Source organism: Osmerus mordax, chromosome 5 (genome assembly GCF_038355195.1).
Source record: "Osmerus mordax isolate fOsmMor3 chromosome 5, fOsmMor3.pri, whole genome shotgun sequence".
Taxonomy (NCBI): Eukaryota; Metazoa; Chordata; class Actinopteri; order Osmeriformes; family Osmeridae; genus Osmerus; species Osmerus mordax.
Genome location: NC_090054.1, coordinates 13,009,901 through 13,027,183, shown reverse-complemented (window position 1 = coordinate 13,027,183; position 17,283 = coordinate 13,009,901). Strand labels below are relative to the sequence as shown.

General features: G+C 47.9%; 2 protein-coding genes across 3 annotated transcripts; one reads left to right on the top strand and one right to left on the bottom strand.

The window, feature by feature from the left end:
• The first annotated feature begins 1,401 nt into the window (after window positions 1-1,401).
• On the top strand, window positions 1,402-16,477 carry LOC136943037 (glutamate dehydrogenase, mitochondrial-like). 2 transcript variants are annotated; one of them, XM_067236177.1, is made up of 13 exons: window positions 1,402-1,910; window positions 3,885-3,965; window positions 4,137-4,192; window positions 5,600-5,663; window positions 6,734-6,828; window positions 7,224-7,403; window positions 8,370-8,507; window positions 8,846-8,983; window positions 9,301-9,381; window positions 10,005-10,128; window positions 10,887-10,978; window positions 12,258-12,320; window positions 16,039-16,477. In XM_067236177.1, the coding sequence occupies exons 1-13, from the start codon at window positions 1,511-1,513 to the stop codon at window positions 16,156-16,158; spliced, it is 1,632 nt and encodes a 543-aa protein (XP_067092278.1). In that variant the 5' UTR covers window positions 1,402-1,510; the 3' UTR covers window positions 16,159-16,477. The 2 variants fall into 2 exon arrangements, with proteins under 2 accessions (XP_067092278.1, XP_067092277.1); XM_067236176.1 differs by lacking the exon at window positions 16,039-16,477 and adding an exon at window positions 13,472-14,608.
• On the bottom strand, window positions 14,724-16,631 carry zgc:193505 (uncharacterized protein LOC559113 homolog). Its single transcript, XM_067236178.1, has 3 exons — window positions 16,473-16,631; window positions 15,340-15,570; window positions 14,724-15,145 (listed from the first exon to the last, which is right to left on the bottom strand). Exons 1-3 carry the CDS (start codon window positions 16,543-16,545, stop codon window positions 15,114-15,116), a joined length of 336 nt encoding a protein of 111 aa, XP_067092279.1. The 5' UTR covers window positions 16,546-16,631; the 3' UTR covers window positions 14,724-15,113.
• Between the last annotated feature and the right edge of the window lie 652 nt (window positions 16,632-17,283).

The following is a 17,283-nucleotide window of genomic DNA, read 5'->3' as shown; positions in this document are numbered from 1 at the left end:
TAGGTTTAATCGTCTACTGTTTGAGACTCTCTATAATCCACTAGCTGCAGGTTATAAAGGTTTATACTACTTTTATAGAGCCTTGTCCTCAGGTCCAGTGCACCTTTTGAGGCCCCAATGTGCATATCACACGTATGAGATATGTCCTGTACAGGTGTGAAAACCTCCAGTAATCTCCCTGACCTGATGGCGAACAGTGAACTGCACAGGTAATAATACCACGTTTAGTTATCCTACAGACTGAGTCTGGTATACAGACTGTGCTAACAGCCTACAGTCTGTCAATATTTATTGTACATCCCCTTTACATTCTCTGTCCTTTTCATTACACAATTCTGGATATGAGTCCATTCCAGAAGCTCTTGGAGAACTGCTCTGGTTGATCATTAGTGTGGACCATTCTGTTTACTTGTGTGTTTACACAAGGGGTTGATCCTACCCAAGGTAGGTTTACCAAGGTAAGAGTCCACAGGGGTTGGGGTCCTTATAGAACTCCAGTGTGAATAGTTTAGATCTGATGAATGAAGAAACAATGCGGGCATGTGTGTGTGTACAAAAGCGTGACACAAACCCATTGATTCAGAAAAGGTGTACTCTACCCTCACTGGTGGAGTCTGACCTAACGTAGCGTATTGTCAGTTTGTGTCAGCACAAAAACGAGCTTATTACCAGGCCTTGCCTTCATTGAGCAACCAATTAAAATATCAGTTGTGAGATGCTCACAATTTTTATGTACTGTGAGTAATGGTAAGCCTTCTTTCTAAGGAACTTCCTTAAATAATAGTCTTACCATTTCGATTTTTATTTTTCGTTGCATTTCTCATTGCCAGTCAACTCACTGGTGAACTGATTTTGAACACAGCTTAGAGCAGTTGACACTGTGCACACTTTATCAACAGAGCATCCATCTTGGTAGTATCCTGAACAGGGTGGACAAACGTGTCCTCCAAATGCCACTGTGAGTGGGACATTAAAGCCCACTTTCATATGATAAAGATGTGAACTTTGGCTAAAGCAGAGTATGAAACGCAAACTAGGCACAGGTAATAAACTACAGGTGTCAACTTGATGTTGAACCACAAAAATAAATGTATCACAGTATTTTACACCACATCATAGAGACGTACAGTAACTACGATCTTCGATGTCATACGCAGCATTTTACTAAAAATATTGTTTGTATATGCTACATTACAAGTAAATTATTGATTGACTCTCAAACCTATTTTATAGGTTTGATAGTCAGTCCAGTTGGTCCACGAGAATGTGCACGTGCACGGGGATCACTTCCAGTGTGAGGGAGGGAGGAGGGGACTCTATTCTACACAAACACGCCTGTCCTTTAAAACAGAAAGGGACGGAATGACTGCTGTCAGATCATTGCGGAAACCGTACAGGGCAGGGAGGAGTTGTTGTCTTCTTCTAATTTTAATTTCCCCCCCGACCCATGACATTGTCTTCCCCCACATTTTAAGGAAATATCTGGTCACACTGCCCCTATAACGTCAAAATGTACAGGTATTTCGGAGAATTACTTACCCGTGGAGCAAGCAGTGCGCTGGCCTCGGGATGTATCGACTCTGCTCTTCCAGCTTCCGCGTCCTTGATGCGGGTGCGCCACTACAGCGAGGCCGTAGGAGAAAAAGAGGATGACCCCAACTTCTTCAGAATGGTTGAGGGATTCTTCGACCGTGGCGCAAATATCGTTGAGGACAAATTGGTGGAAGACCTCAGGAATAAGGAAACACCTGAACAGAAGAGACACCGAGTTCGCGGAATTCTCAAAATTATTAAGCCCTGCAACCACGTCTTGAGTGTGTGTTTCCCCATCAAGCGAGACAACGGCGAATGGGAGGTGATTGAGGGTTACCGGGCCCAGCACAGCCAGCACCGGACACCGTGCAAAGGAGGTGAGCGAGTCGGCGGGAGATGTTCCCCCGCCCCGGCAATTGAAGCAGGCGCCTAGATATACGAAGCTGATTCCATAAATTGATTTTTAGTTGGTGTTAAAGTTTTCTGTCAGTTAGAGCTATCATTCTAGTGTCTAGCTTTCTTGTGTTGTAAAATTGAAATATATTGAAATAGAATCTAGTTGTTCGTTGTGTTCAAATCAACTAACTTAGCTAGTTCTAGCTGGATATCTAGCTATTGGGACAAGCTTTCTAGCATGCCCCCTGACTGTCAGGGTTATGCATTGCATATTCAAAAGCATTGTGACAAACCTTGCAGTTTTCCCAGCTACTGAACTAGTATCCTGACAGCTTGGCCAATCAAAAAAAGTTACGTTAGTGTTTTTTCATCCTTTGCCAGCCTGGCTGAAATGGGTGTTGTAGTTGGTGCTTGCTAACACGTCCTTTAATGATTCGTTTCACTTTAGCTAATGTTACCTGGCCCGTAGCTAGAATGTCAGAAGCAGGAGTCCTCCAAAACTATTTGCTTACAGCCCTTGCCCTCCAACCCGTAAACATGGAAAGGATCCGGGAGAAGAGAGATTTGAAAGCAATTTTTTCTACTCTTAATAGTTTCTGCCCTGGACAGGAATGCTGACAATCCAGTAACTGTAATAGTTACGTTTGTTTAACCAGGCAGTCTGTGCACACAAGGCTTATCATATAGCCTAGCTTTTCTTGGGCTATATCCCACACAGCAACCCTTAGAAAGTTGCTGAGCTGAATCATCATGGCTAGTTCACCTTTCAATTATAGTAAATCAGGACCAGGGAGAATGACTTACACTGGAGATATTAGAAACACTTGGACATAGTTTGAGATAACTTTACCGGTGCATGTCATTGCAGTGATGTGCTTTGCTGGAACAGAGTGGCTGCCACTGAAATATAAGGGACACCCCATCTTATCTGAATTGGCCTAATTAAACAAGCCTACCCTGCCTTTAGAACCTCAGCCTACTGAAGTTTGTGTGCCCAGTGACCACACCTATTTTCCAGTTCACCATGTTTTTTTTCTCTCTGCGAGTGGAAGAGTGGAGGCATGGCCTGTCTGCCTGTGGACTCAAACATGAGTCACAGTGTTTGGGCGAGGGAGGGGTGGGTTCCACCTCCCATCCACATGCAAGCCTCCCCTCAGAGCTGTGGAGCTCTACTGTAACCACTTTCTGTCCAGCTGCAACCATTTTGATCCTGAAGTGTAGAACCGAACCAAAAGTGGTGTAGTGTAAAATGGCGGGTTCGGAGTTGGCACAAATTGAATCTTTACGGACCATGAGTTTGTGGGGCTGGCATGGTAAAGTGTGAACATAGAAAACACAAATTGCTTTCCTACTGTCTCTCATACACATGACATACACAATCGGTTTTCCTATTCTGATAGTGGCAATGTTTTGGTTTCCAGAAGGGTCAGTGTTTTGAGATAGCCTGCTTTCTTATTGTTGTGAACTTAATTGGATTAGACCTGCATCCCATTCAGGGCAGTACCAGACTAATCCAGATAATGGTGAAGGGGTCTAGAAATGCCCCCTGGTTTTGATGTGGATTTCACCTGTTCTGCTATTAGGTTGCAACTGCAGAATTATTTATGCCTGTAGTGTGGAAGTGTAACCATCTCCATCAATGACGTGGTGACAATCCCGAGTTAGTGAATGAGACAGTTGTTGGTTTTGCAAACGTTTCCCCTAAATATCTAACGGTATTGTTGTTGGGACTCTGAGACTTTTGTAGGAGAAACAACGAATGACAAAAAGTGAGACACACACCTACAAATACAGCCACAACATGTACAACTCATAAGGCCTAATACAAAAGAAATGTACGATTAGAATCATTAGATTTATGTCCACTTTAGCCCGACAGGTAATCTCATCTCTTTATGGATCCAGGCAGCTTCATCACATGAAGAGCTCACTGACTGTTTGGTTGTTTGCTTCAGGTATACGCTACAGCACAGAGGTGTCCGTGGACGAGGTGAAAGCCTTGGCCTCTCTGATGACTTACAAATGTGCTGTTGTGGGTACGTGCATGTTTACACACACACACACACACACACACACACACACACACACACACACACACACACACACACACACACACATACACTGTGTATTTCTATATTTCAATATCTAGTATTTTCGATGTGATTTTGAAGGTGTTCATGACTAAATGTTTCTCTGTCGTACCTCAGATGTGCCATTCGGAGGAGCCAAAGCAGGGGTGAAAATTAACCCGCGAAATTACTCTGTAAGTCGTCATTTGGGTTCAATCGCTTCATCCTGACTGATATTCGTGCTATTATCTGTCTTTCACAGGATACCCTTACGAGCTCACATTACTGTGGCGCCTGAGGCTGTAATTACAGGTGCAGGCGTAACACTGTATTTATAGAGTCATCATCCCTTGCTCCAAGGCGTAGGTTCAACAGCAGCTTCTCTGGGTCCATTCCAATATTTTCTTTAGACGTGAACAATATGGCTGCAGGATGTTATGTTCCTACGCTACAACGGAGGAAAAGCCCACAGGATGCCGCCAGACAGATGGAAATAAAAGAAGATGCACGGTCTTATTCTGTACATGCTCATAGGGAATATTCGCTCGAATCATCACTAGGACATCCACAGTCTAGAGCCTAGTCTGCTGAGAACAGTGTCCAAAGTTTCGGAGTTCTATATCGTGTTTACCTCTACGGGAAACTGAAACTCGGCGCTTCCAGTTTGTTTTTGTTCTGGCAGGAAGTGGGGCTCCATTAGGCCTTGGCAGCTCTACCTATTGGGGGCTGACCGACTGGTAGAGAGAAAGGCTGAACCATCAGCTGTCCGCTGGCAGATATCGTGACTGGGTCTCCCTCCCCCCCTCTCCTCTCCCCTCCCCCCTCTCCTCTCCCTGCCCTTTCTCTCCTCCCTCCCTCCCCCCCTCTCCTCTCCCCTCCCCCCTTCTCCTCTCCCCTCCCCCCCTCTCTCTCCCTCCCCTTTCTCTCCTCCCTCTTTCCTGTTCGGCACATCTGAGTTGTCTGTGCTCTTGACAAAGCAGAGGCATGCCTGTCCCCCCTGAGACCTCAGTCTGTTGTGCTGTTGTCGACTGTGCTGGTTTGTTGCCGGGTCGACGTCAAGTTCTCCTGCATCGACACATAGACAAGCAGCCTTTGTCGCCCAGCAGTTGGGCTGATGTAGTTCATGTATAGAAATGTGCTGTGATTATGAACCCATTGTTAAAACATAGGTTTTCAGGTTCTTTGTATTTGTTTTTAATGCCCTGCATGGATCGGCACCCTCTTATATTTCAGACCTCCTTAGCCAGCACTCTTCCTCAAGGACCCTTGAGGTCGTCCAACACACTGCTTTTGTGCGTTGCACGGTCACGTTTAAAGGAGATCGTGCCTTTTTCCGTACTGTCCGTACTGTTTCTGCTCCAAAGTTGTTGAACAGCCTACCTTTTATATATTGGGTCCTCTACTAGTAGCAACGTTTTGAAATCCCACCTTAAGACCCATCTTTATTCTTTTGCATTTGAGTCTGCAATTGGGTAGGATTTTTTTGTCTATCTGGTTATATGTTTTGACTGTACAGCACTTTGGTCAACATAAGTTGTTTTGAAATGTGCTTTATAAATACATTTGACTTGACTTTGGTATCTGATGTGCTTTGTTCTCAGGACAACGAACTGGAGAAGATCACCAGGAGATTCACCATCGAGCTGGCCAAGAAGGGCTTCATCGGTCAGTGGCTTGTTGTTTCCAGGGAGCACGGTTGTAAATGACTCGGGGGTGATCTATGTGCATGTGACTCAGTGAGCCCTCCGTGTGGGGGAGGGGACGTGGTCCACACCTCCCCCCCCATGCACCATCAGAGACTGCACTCCAGCATCTTCACGGCCCCTCCCCCCCCCACAGTGACAGCTACACTATGGAGGGCATAGCTCAGTGCTTGGAGCATTGGACGGCAGATCAGGTTCAGATTCCCCCCGTACGCTGTACGTCGCTTTCCATAAAAGCGACGTACAGCTTTCTGCTTTTCCGCTATCTGCATACGTGATCGCGTTTTTATTTGCAGCTTAGGTCCTGGGAAAGCACAACGCTCAATCTTTTCCAAAGTGGGGGGGTGAGGTGAAACGGTAGGCTTTTTCAGGCAAGGGGTTCAGTGTGGAGAACAACAGGACGGTCTGTCCTGCGGGCCTCAGTGTTTGTCTCAGGGTCGCTCACTCAGTGTGTGTGAAGTGACCCGGCCCGAGGCCTCTGCGGAGCAGCTTCTGCTGGGGCGCCCCCAGCTCAGAGGCGCAAGAAGGACTCATCCTCGCAATCCCCCACGGAGCTGTAAATGTCAGATGCGCGAGCACCAAATCATCAAGGAAACGAATGGGCCTCGTGGGGGAGGGGACCGTTTCGTGTAGCCATAATATGGCCGTGTTACACATCAACTGACAGACCCACCTGCGTGGCCGCATTCCTTGCTTTGAGGGTGCAGGAGGGGGCGGGGGGTGGTGGTGCATGTGTGTGTGTGTGTAAGGTGGTGTAAATATGCAAGGCTGCATGGCGGCTCGGCTGGCTTCGGCATGTCGGCCGCCGACCCCCGTGTCAGCGTTCTAAAACGGGCCACGCTATTTTAGCCCTTCCGTTTCCCACCGGAATATTTCATCGGGGGTCGCAGAACGAGGATGTTCTCTGAGATTTCTTTGTTGTTTTTCATTCACGTTGAGAGCTATAGCAAGGAATTACGTACAGCTTTCTAGTTGGTGTAAAGAAACGGTTCACTGAAACGGAACACCGTCGTGTTTGCTTTCCCCTGCCAGGACCCGGCATTGACGTCCCCGCCCCTGACATGAGTACTGGAGAGAGGGAGATGTCCTGGATTGCTGACACCTACGCCAACACCATGGGACACCATGTAAGTGTCCTTATATAGAAATCCACCCCCAGCACATGACCTGGTCGAGGGACACGGAGTCCTCCTCTACCGACCAGTCGTGTTGTCTTGGCTTTGCATTGATTTACTTGATGACAAAGACGTGTTAGACGTTAGAGCACCGCGGACCCCTCGAGTGTTCACACGTTCTCATGGGGCTATCGCTAAAATAGTTTCCGTCTCTGCCGACGAAGAATTCTCAGCTGTTTTACGTACCCTTTTGCGTTTGACCCCTTTGCATAGCCTACATTGAACCGTGACACAAAACACTGAACCCGCAACTTAAAACCCGACACATTCTCGAGCACATTCAAACCGAATACATTCCAACTCTTCCCTTTGCCTCTTGTCCCCCGCCCCGCCCCGCCCCGCCCCAGGATATCAACGCCCACGCCTGCGTGACCGGCAAGCCCATCAGCCAGGGAGGCATCCACGGCAGGATCTCCGCCACGGGCCGCGGGGTCTTCCACGGCATCGAGAACTTCATCAACGAGGCCACCTACATGAGCCAGCTGGGCCTCAGCCCCGGCTTCACCGACAAGACCTTCGTCATCCAGGTAGGGAGGGAGGGGGGGGGGGTGGCTGGGAAGCACCCGGAATGGCTGTGCTCGGCTGAGGGGGGCGGAGACACCGAGTCCAGGGCTCTGATTGGCCGTCCTGGAGTCGTCGTTTGAGGGTCGTTTGAGGGGCTTGGGTTGGTTACGGTGTAGTTCTGTGGGGGGTATGTGAAACCCCCTCTGTGACATTGCTTGTGAATAGGACTATGCAAATAAGATTGGATTTGTCTTGTAACTATGGCAACGTGATTGACATAGATGATAGATGATAGGGAGTCAGTTGGCTGAGCGGTGAGGGAGTCGGGCTAGTAATCCGAAGGTTGCCAGTTCGATTCCTGGTCATGCCAACTGACGTTGTGTCCTTGGGCAAGGCACTTCACCCTACTTGCCTCGGGGGAATGTCCCTGTACTTACTGTAAGTCGCTCTGGATAAGAGCGTCTGCTAAATGACTAAATGTAAATGTAAATCAGACCAGATGTACATCTGCAATGAAGCTTATTTATAGCCATTCCAATCAGTAGCAGTGCCAAAGAAGGCTTTTCTGGTTGACTGACTGGGTTGCAGAAGACCTGTCATTTTGAAAATGGCAGTGATTCAATGATGAATGTTTTTGAACAAGTTAAATAACAGGAGGTAGGGTCTTGCGTGTTTTTTGTTGTTGCCAGTTCATCAAAAGGATATTTAAAAGGCACGTCCTGGTTTCCTGTAAAGGCCCAGTGAGCTGAGTGATGGTTTACATAACACCAACAGAGACTCCTTCCTCAACATGTTAATCAACAGCTGCATTGGACTATCGTCATTGGGCCAACTGTAAATCCAGCGGACCAGAACTCTCCACGTGGATACCATGTGTTCATGTTAATAAATATTCAGCGCTATCGGACCACTTGGCAATGAATAGCTTCTTCACATTACCACACCAGTGAATTCTAAAGCTTGTTGGACTTTTATCTCTCATGTTTCAGGGCTTCGGTAACGTGGGCCTCCACTCCATGCGTTACCTGCACCGTTTTGGGGCCAAGTGTGTAGGAATAGGAGAGGTGGATGGAAGCATCTGGAACCCCAATGGCATCGACCCCAAAGAGCTGGAAGACTACAAGCTGGTAAAGAACCACGCCTCTCTCCCACAAAGTGAAATATGATGTATTTTTTGAATGGGAGGGGCGTGCATGGTTTATGTGTTCAACATGGTACAGGTTTAAACTGAGCTGTGCCAGGTGCTGCAGCACTACGGCGTCACATGATATAGAAAGCATTGTATTAGGATGCCACCTAGGGGCTGTATGACGTAACTGCATTCTTAAGACCTCCCAAAACCCGCCAATCGAATCTCATTTTGCGAAACGGATGAGTATAATCCTATGAGGTCATCGTCCCAGGACATAACGATGGTCATCGGCATGTAAGGGTGTAGGTTTGTGAACTCTATTCGGTGTTCCAGGCCAACGGCACCATCGTGGGCTTCCCTAACTCCACGCCCTACGAGGGGAGCATCTTGGAGGCCGACTGTGACATCCTGATCCCCGCCGCCAGCGAGAAGCAGCTCACCCTGAGGAACGCCCACAAGATCAAAGCCAAGGTCAGAGGTCGAACGCTGGCCGTCGAACACGAGGAGGGCTGTTGTTTTTTCATAAGAGGGTGTGGCTCAGTGGTTAGAGCACTTTGCTGCAGATGAAGAGGTCATCTTTGGACATCTTTGCAGCTTTGGACAAAAGCAACTGCTAAACAAATACATTATTATTCTAGTAACCATCACCAAAAACACTGTACAGTTGTTTGGGCCGAAAAGAAGATGTTAGTTTTGCTGACAAAATGACCTTCTCGGGTTCACTTGACTTGAATCAAACTGTGACAAGAGAAACTGTTGTTTATAATGTGTGTGTGTGTGTGTTCCAGATCATTGCAGAGGGAGCCAACGGCCCCACCACCCCTTCAGCTGACAAGATCTTCTTAGAGAGGAACATCATGGTGATCCCTGTAAGACCCTGCATCCGTACTTCATCCTCCACATTCAGAATCGCACAATTATCTGCTGGTCCTGGAAGATGACATGTTTTGTCTGCCTGTATTTGAATTAAAACAGATAGATTTTTAAGAGATTGCGGCTCTATAGTTACAGTACCAAATACGGTAGAAAGATTCCGGTAATGGCTTAAACATTTGGGTATTGATTGGATGGTTTCGCTTCAGAAAGCCCTTCGTCCAGGAAAGCTTGGCTTGAAACCAGAAACGGCAAAGAGCTATATCATAATATCCACCATTCGCCAACCAAGCAGAACCACATGCCAGACAAGAGTATCAGTCAAAGTGAATGTGGAGCCTCTCCACTATCTGTCCCGATAACTGTGGACGCCACTCTGCAAAAAAACACTCACCTCCCCAGTGGTAGAGCAGAGACTCTCTGGAGATACACCATATGTCCTCTGGTCTGATCCCAGACACGCTGTCTTGAGAGGAGAGTCCTGCTGTGTTACAGCTGGGCACCAACCCCCATGTGGCCTTTTCTGGTCACCCACCTCCGCCTGGACCGTACAGCGCAGGTGGTCAGGCGCCCCCCCGGTGTGTGGAACCTCACCAGTGTCTCGCCCTTCTGTTTTCAGGACATGTACCTGAACGCCGGAGGCGTGACCGTGTCCTACTTTGAGTGGCTGAAGAACCTGAACCACGTCAGCTACGGCCGCCTGACCTTCAAGTACGAGAGGGAGTCCAACTACCACCTGCTCAGTAAGTCTGCCCCCCGGTCCACTGGGAGGACGAGGCCCAATGATACGCCTGAGGAATGAGGGCGACTTGCGTGGGACGGCTTGGGGGGGAGGGGGGGGGGGGGGGAATGTCACGTCAAGAACAGGACGTCAATTAGGACGGTGAAATGAGAAGAACGTGACTTCTTCCTCGCTTCCTCTTTCTGTTCGTCTGTCTCTCTTCTCTGTCTCCTCTCTCTGTCTGTCTCTCTCTCTCCTCTTTCTTCTCTCTCTGTCTCTCTCTTTCTCTCTCTCTCACACACACTCTGTTGTGGATTCTGTACAGCCCCCTCCCCTTCCAACCCCCCTAGACACCCTGTTGTTGGAAGTCATGTGATGCACGGTTTCTGGGAAGAGGGGGTCAATTAGGCAGGAGGACACTAGATCCAGTCTTTCTTCAAGAGCTTGCCCGTGCTTGATTCTTATCGTAATACTTCTGTATCAGCCTGTTCTTTTTTCCTGTCTTGTTAACCTTGTGCCGGACAAGAGTTCAGTTGTTGGCAGAGGAGTTTTTTGGAGCTTGTATTTGATCGTTCCAGAAGATTCCCCGAACTGTACGAGTGTCCGAGCAGACCGTCAATCAAGACACTGTTAGAAAACAACTGTTAGAATACCGAAAGCTATGAAAACGCTAACGTATCCATGTGCCAGAAGTGCTAGTCATCCGTCTTCAGAGTACGGTGGTCCTGAGCTGGATCACCCGTCAGTGACCTGACCTGACCGTGTCCCCTCCTCCTCCAGTGTCTGTCCAGGAGAGTCTGGAGAGGAAGTTCGGGAAGCACGGAGGAGCCATCCCCGTGGTGCCCACCTCGGAGTTCCAGGCCCGCATCGCTGTGAGTGCTCTCTACCCCTCCCTCCACCCCTCCCTCCACCCCTCTCTCCACCCCTCCCTCCACCCCTCCCTCCACCCCTCCCTCCACCCCTCTCTCCACCCCTCCCTCCACCCCTCCCTCCACCCCTCCCTCCACCCCTCTCTCCACCCCTCCCTCCACCCCTCCCTCCACCCCTCCCTCCACCCCTCCCTCCACCCCTCCCTCCACCCCTCCCTCCACCCCTCCCTCCACCCCTCTCTCCACCACTCTCTCCACCCCTCCCTCCACCCCCCTTCCCCCCAGCTGTCCCTCCTCCACCCATCCCCCTATCCTATTTACCATACACATGTTCAAACTGCTAAAGGTATCACAATAGATAGAAGGCTGAGCCTTGTTGGATTTGCATATCTGCTACGGGTCAGACAAGAACTGGAAACACACGCATCCACTTCAAAGCCATCTGTGAACCTGCTCCTGTTATCATGTCACGTTATGTGAAACCCCTATGGAATGACCGGTGTATGGGAGAATAGAACAGCGGAATATGATCCTGATGTCATGAGTCATTAGCCTGGGTGCCAGCCGAACTTAGCCCCGCCCACAAAAAATGTTGGTCGGGAAGTTGGGTCTGGGGTCGCTCGGTTGGGGGAAAACTATGTCCGAACAAGAGCTGTTCGGACCAATCAAATTGTCAGGGCGGGTTTTATATACGATGATGGACAGATGATCAACAGTAACGTAATCAACCACGTCACCAAAGAGCGCTTGGGTTGAATTCGTTTTCAACAAATAACATACTACGTTACTCTGATTGGTTGTAGGTCTATCCAATTGAGCGAAGAGGCTTTTTTTTTCCGGGTTCGGTTGAAACACGCCCCATATTCACAGCCCAACGGAGCGCTATCAGACTCATATTCTGACTAGAATTATGAGTATGACAACGTCAGGCTAATGAGTCATGCCACTGACTATGAAACCTCAAGGACTACACAGTGGAATGCCATTTGTCCTCTTTATGTAGCTGCCCGCCATTTGGTGAATTCCACCCCAGCATCCATACGCTACAGTGACGTTGATGTATATGACACCCTGAACATCGGCCCTGCAGGTTGATTACCTCCTAGGTCACAGATTTATCTCAGTTAGACCCAAAGCTGTAAATGTCCACACCGTCTGGTTTCAGTGCGTGTGTCTGTGTGTGTCTCTCTCTGCGTGTGTGTGTGTGTGTGTGTATCTCTGCCTGCCTGCTTGTGTTGTGAGCGTTGGTTTCACTACCTCTTCTCCTCGTCTTGGTTTCCAGGGAGCCTCAGAGAAGGACCTTGTTCACTCAGGATTGGCTTACACCATGGAGCGCTCTGCCAGGGTAAGTCTCTGATTGGCTTAGCAATTCTGAAGCCCCCTCCCCCCCCCCCACGCAGGTCGGAGGCTTTCTCTCCTTTTCTTTATCGGAAGAACGGGAGCACTGGGTTTCTCTAATGAAGCTTTGGTGCTTATAATTAGTCATGATGATGAAAGGGAATGAAGTCTTAAATGTTGGCCCATGTGTTCCATAGTGAAGTTCCATTTCTGGTTTTGTTTTTTTTTACAGCTCATTACTGAGCTTGGGACAATGAGGCTTTTCACTTTGATTTTATTACAGTTTCATTCTGTTTTGGGGTTGTAAAATGAGGCCTACACACTGATGCAATAGACAGACAAACACACCCACACACCCAGGCCACACCCAGGACACACCCAGGACACACCCAGGCCACACCCAGGCCACACCCAGGCCACACCCAGGCCACACCCAGGCCACACCCAGGACACACCCAGGACACACCCAGGCCACACCCAGGCCACACCCGTACCTGCTTTCTGTGAGCGTGGAGACGGTTGGTAAGCAGAGTCGACCTCTGTTGTTCATCTCTCATTGTTCCAGCTCCGATGCTTCGAGACGCCGGAGAGGGAAAACAAGCAGGATTCAGGCCATTACCCAGCCCTAATCACACCCCCACCCTCCCACCTACATCCCCCACACCCCCACCCTCCCACCTACATCCCCCCCACCCTCCCACCTAAATCCTCCCACCTACATCCCCCACCCTCCCACCTACATCCCCCACACCCCCACCCTCCCACCTAAATCCTCCCACCTACATCCCCCACCCTCCCACCTACATCCCCCACACCCCCACCCTCCCACCTACATCCCCCACACCCCATGCGCACAGAAGACTTTAATGTCACGGCTGACTGAGTCCAGAGCTTGCAGGGAACGTCACCCACTCGATCACAAAGCGCTCTCATGCCACCCACTAGGACATGTAATACAAGTTGTGGGACGTTTGGCGTGTTGTGACTTGGTTCGTTCCCTGGGGCGTTGTGTCGACATGAGCACCCAGAGGAGCGCTGCTGCCGGTGGCCTCGTGGGCAGACGTAGCGGAGACGGGTCGACAGAGAAGGAGGGGCGTCCGCTTTCAAACGTTCTATTTTGAGCTCTGTTTTTTTTTTTGTTGGTTTCTCTCCCTTCAGCAAATCATGCGCACGGCCAACAAGTACAACCTGGGCCTGGACCTGAGGACGGCAGCCTACGTCAACGCCATCGAGAAGGTCTTCAAGGTGTACAACGAGGCCGGCCTAACCTTCACATAGACAACCTGACCTGCCTCCGTCTGTCCGTGCCTGTCCATCCCGACAGGCCTCAGGCCGCCCCTAACCCCCTTTCCCGCTTCACGCCAATTCTTCAAAGGGCCCTCATACAACCCTGATGCATCTTATTGAGCGTTTACATTTGACACAACATCATTATTATCAAAGCTTTTGTATTTCTAAGAAGACAACACGCACACTTTTTTGTCTAGGTCCAGTGTTCCTCAGCCCCCTGAGAACACTGTACCAGCTTTAGCCTTCATTTCAATAGGGCTATTTTATGAATTTATATCAATGGTTATATATATACCTTTATAGTAAACCTAATTATTTTCTCAGTCATTCCATCTGTTACAATCTATTTTTACTATTAGCATTTACTCATGCCTGCAGACACCAAATACATTCAGGTTGACAGCTGTTATAGCCTAGCTCTTTGTACGAAGACCCGCTCTGCTTCTTGAGCTTATAACACCATATTTCCGTACACCACATATCACCGATGGGTAGAACTAGTTCAAATGACCTCTTAAGCATATCAGATATATATTCAGACACGTAAAGCCTTAATATCACAGGATGATTCCCTGTGTGGAATGGAGCAAGTTACCACCACTGCCTGCCAGGAGCCCGCTGTTCTCACGTACATAGGTTCTTAGGTCACCCAGAGAGACTTATCAAAGAGATGTCTTCAAATATCAAAATGCAACCATGTCTAATATTTGGTCACTTGCAAAGCAGACTTTGGTTCTCTATGTACTCTGTTACAAGTGGAAAATGAATGGGTTTCAGTACTTCTTTTTTTTTTTTGTTCTTTAATGGTGCAGTAGAGGTTTGTGTTTTCATAGCGGTTCTATTTTCAGCATCCCTAGGGCAACTGGAAATGTAGATGGGAGGAAATGTGGAAAACGAATGGTTATTTTTCCTTATCAGCTTTGATTTAAACCGCTTTGGGATACTATGTAAGAGAATTTGTATTGCTTTTTTTTGTTGAAAACAATTAAACCACAAAATGCTGTACTCTTGTGTTGGTGACTGTGCAATTGAATCGAACTGGTCACACATTTCTCATGGGGAATCCTGCTGCTGTTTCATGTTTGGCACTATCATGTTTAAAAAAAACTTAACATGAACCTTTCAGATTTCCAATCAACATTTTATTCTCCAACGTGTGTCAACAGAATTACAGAATTATCAACTGAGTAATGAGGTTAAACAATATGAGGACAAACTATGATCTTCAACAAAGGTTTAGTTAGTTAAACCTATTGATGTAAGAATCAAGAATTCAGATATTTTAAGTGCATATATATAGCATATTGGTGCACCAATGCCTGAGGGACACCAGTGGTCTAACAATGAGTTAAAACTCCATAAACTGTGCAGCCTGACAGCGGAATGTGGATACTCTGGGTTCCGCCAAAGTAGTCTAGGTAACAAGGAATGTCTTTCATATGGAGCTCAGCTGAAGAGACTCTTCAAACCACAGTATTTGGTCTCCGCGGATGTCGTCGTGGTCGTCTAATCAGAAGTCCAACGAGTCAGCCAAATCAAGCGCTGAGGGACAAGAGTGGACAATGTCAAGTGTTGTAACGTCAACATTTTGATACTATCCATGTCTTTGAAATAGCAGATCAATTGTGACGGTGGGAAATATTCTCACCCTTGGACCGTATGTTTATGATTCCCATGTGGATGGTGTGTGCGTGTACATTCTATAATGAACGGTAGAGTAGTTATGCTTTAATCACCTCCACCTGCGCTGCTCGGCTTCTTCTCCTTCTTGTCATCGGCGGAGAACATTCCGGAGAACGCATCCATGGCCCCTGCTGCTACTCCTCCAATGTCGGCTCCTCCTCCTGCAGGTGCTTTCCCTCCTGCTCCTGCTGCTCCTGCTGCTCCTGCGGCTGCTCCTCCCGCAGCTGCGCCGTCTGCGGCTGTTCCTCCCATCATCTCCTTCACCTTCGTCTTAGCCACCACAGCTACGGCAAAAACATCAACAAAGACCTTTATAAATTAAATCAATAATGTCATACAACCTGCAAGGTGTGTAGTGCACCTTTGATACTATATGCCATCTAATGTATTTACTGAAAAGGTTATGAGAACCCAGGGAACAGTCACAACAACAACATCAAGGCAACATCTGTGGTTTTATGTGTTTTGTGTTGAATGCCAACTTCCTGGTTTGGCCTTTTATGGGCGCATGTTACTATGTGGTTACATGTTCAATGCAAGACAGCGTTTTAACCATTAAAGAGGTAACTACGTTCTTCTTCTGTACACGACATCATAATTGTCGGGATTAGGATCGTACAGTAGCAGCCTGAACGACAAAGGACGAGACAACATGACACAAATTCCTCCTAAATGAAATCAACATGCAGAATGGTTCCAGATACCAATCAACGTCTAAAGCATTTCTCTTCCTTTCTCCCTCTTTTCATTAGGGTAAATTGGAAACTGCGGACGGAGAAGATCAGATCGATTTGATGCCTGCTGACATGTTTACAAAGAAGCTTCCTGAAGGGATGGGTTTAAACAAACAAGCCTGTCCCATTATTTACTAGTGTTGAAAACTAAATATCCCTAAGCCCATTTTCAGTTTGTGTGAGACACTATTTTCCTACTACAGAAGACAAGGCATGTAAAGCTCTTAGAAGTCTATTGGTAAAGGTCTAAATGGCTATCCTGTTGTATAAATGTGTATATTTAAATGTAAAATTTATTTAATTGACCTAAATTACACCCAGTTGAAGCCATTGTTCACCACCATGCAAGTAGGACAGAGAAAAAAAAGGGCACAGAAGAAATGACACACAACAACAGCCTCCCTGCTCCAGAAATCCCTGACTTTTCTCAATTTCCCTTTGTCATTACTTACCCACTTTATCCACAGCTTGGTCCACCATTTTATCTGTTTTACCACCACCGAGAATTCCTGACAGGAAAGACATGTTTGCGAGAGCAGGGTGCGTGTTCGAATCTGGATGAGAGTGTGTGAGGAGAGAAAAAGTGTATGGTCTTAAAAGTTGGCATCCTCACTCTTGATGCCTACGCCTCTGAGGGCATTGCTGATTGGCCAGAAAGGCTAGGGTGTGGTCTCCCTTGAAAACAACAGCAGGGGAGGAAGGAAGACGAGCTTCACTGGTCTCACAGGCTGAACTAGTCTCACCCCTGAGGGGGCTTGTCATGGAAAAGAACCTGTGAGGGCTGGGTTCAGTGTAAAAAGGGAGGAGCTCAAGCAGAGAGGAGTAGATGAGAGTATGGGTGTAGGAGAGACTTTCCACTTACTGGAGGCACTGGCGTGAGAAAATGGTCACAGGGTTATTGAGTGCAGGGAGACTTAGGAGTCCTAAAGTTGTCAATTCTAAAACTAGAAATGTAATAACCGTTTTCAAAGTGTAAGAAAAAAAACTGCACTGACGTGAACACCCTCAGTGTGCACTGCTGCCTCACGACAAGAAGGCACTGGATTCGATTCCAAGCTGGGGCACTAGTAGTCCTGGAGACATGTTCTCCCCAGTCCTGCACGTGTATCTGTGTTCTGTGTGTTGCCGCTCCCTGCACCTGTGTGTGAGATGAAAAGGTTTTCTTCTTCACTCACAGTCGATGGCCGAAGGCTTGGTAGCTGCTTCAAATAACTGTGTGTTTGTTTCTGTGTCGCTGGAGAGCGAGTTGGGGAGGGCACTGGC

Excerpts from the sequence above, each read along its gene's own strand:
- LOC136943037 (XM_067236177.1), top strand. The coding sequence starts at position 1,511 with ATGTACAGGTATTTCGGAGAATTACTTACCCGTGGAGCAAGCAGTGCG. Across the intron at positions 7,404-8,369 it reads ACAAGACCTTCGTCATCCAG|GGCTTCGGTAACGTGGGCCT; the intron begins GTAGGGAGGGAG and ends CTCATGTTTCAG. Across the intron at positions 8,508-8,845 it reads AGCTGGAAGACTACAAGCTG|GCCAACGGCACCATCGTGGG; the intron begins GTAAAGAACCAC and ends TCGGTGTTCCAG.
- zgc:193505 (XM_067236178.1), bottom strand. The coding sequence starts at position 16,545 with ATGTCTTTCCTGTCAGGAATTCTCGGTGGTGGTAAAACAGATAAAATG. Across the intron at positions 15,571-16,472 it reads CCAAGCTGTGGATAAAGTGG|CTGTGGTGGCTAAGACGAAG; the intron begins GTAAGTAATGAC and ends TTTTTGCCGTAG. Across the intron at positions 15,146-15,339 it reads GCCGAGCAGCGCAGGTGGAG|CGCTTGATTTGGCTGACTCG; the intron begins GTGATTAAAGCA and ends CTTGTCCCTCAG.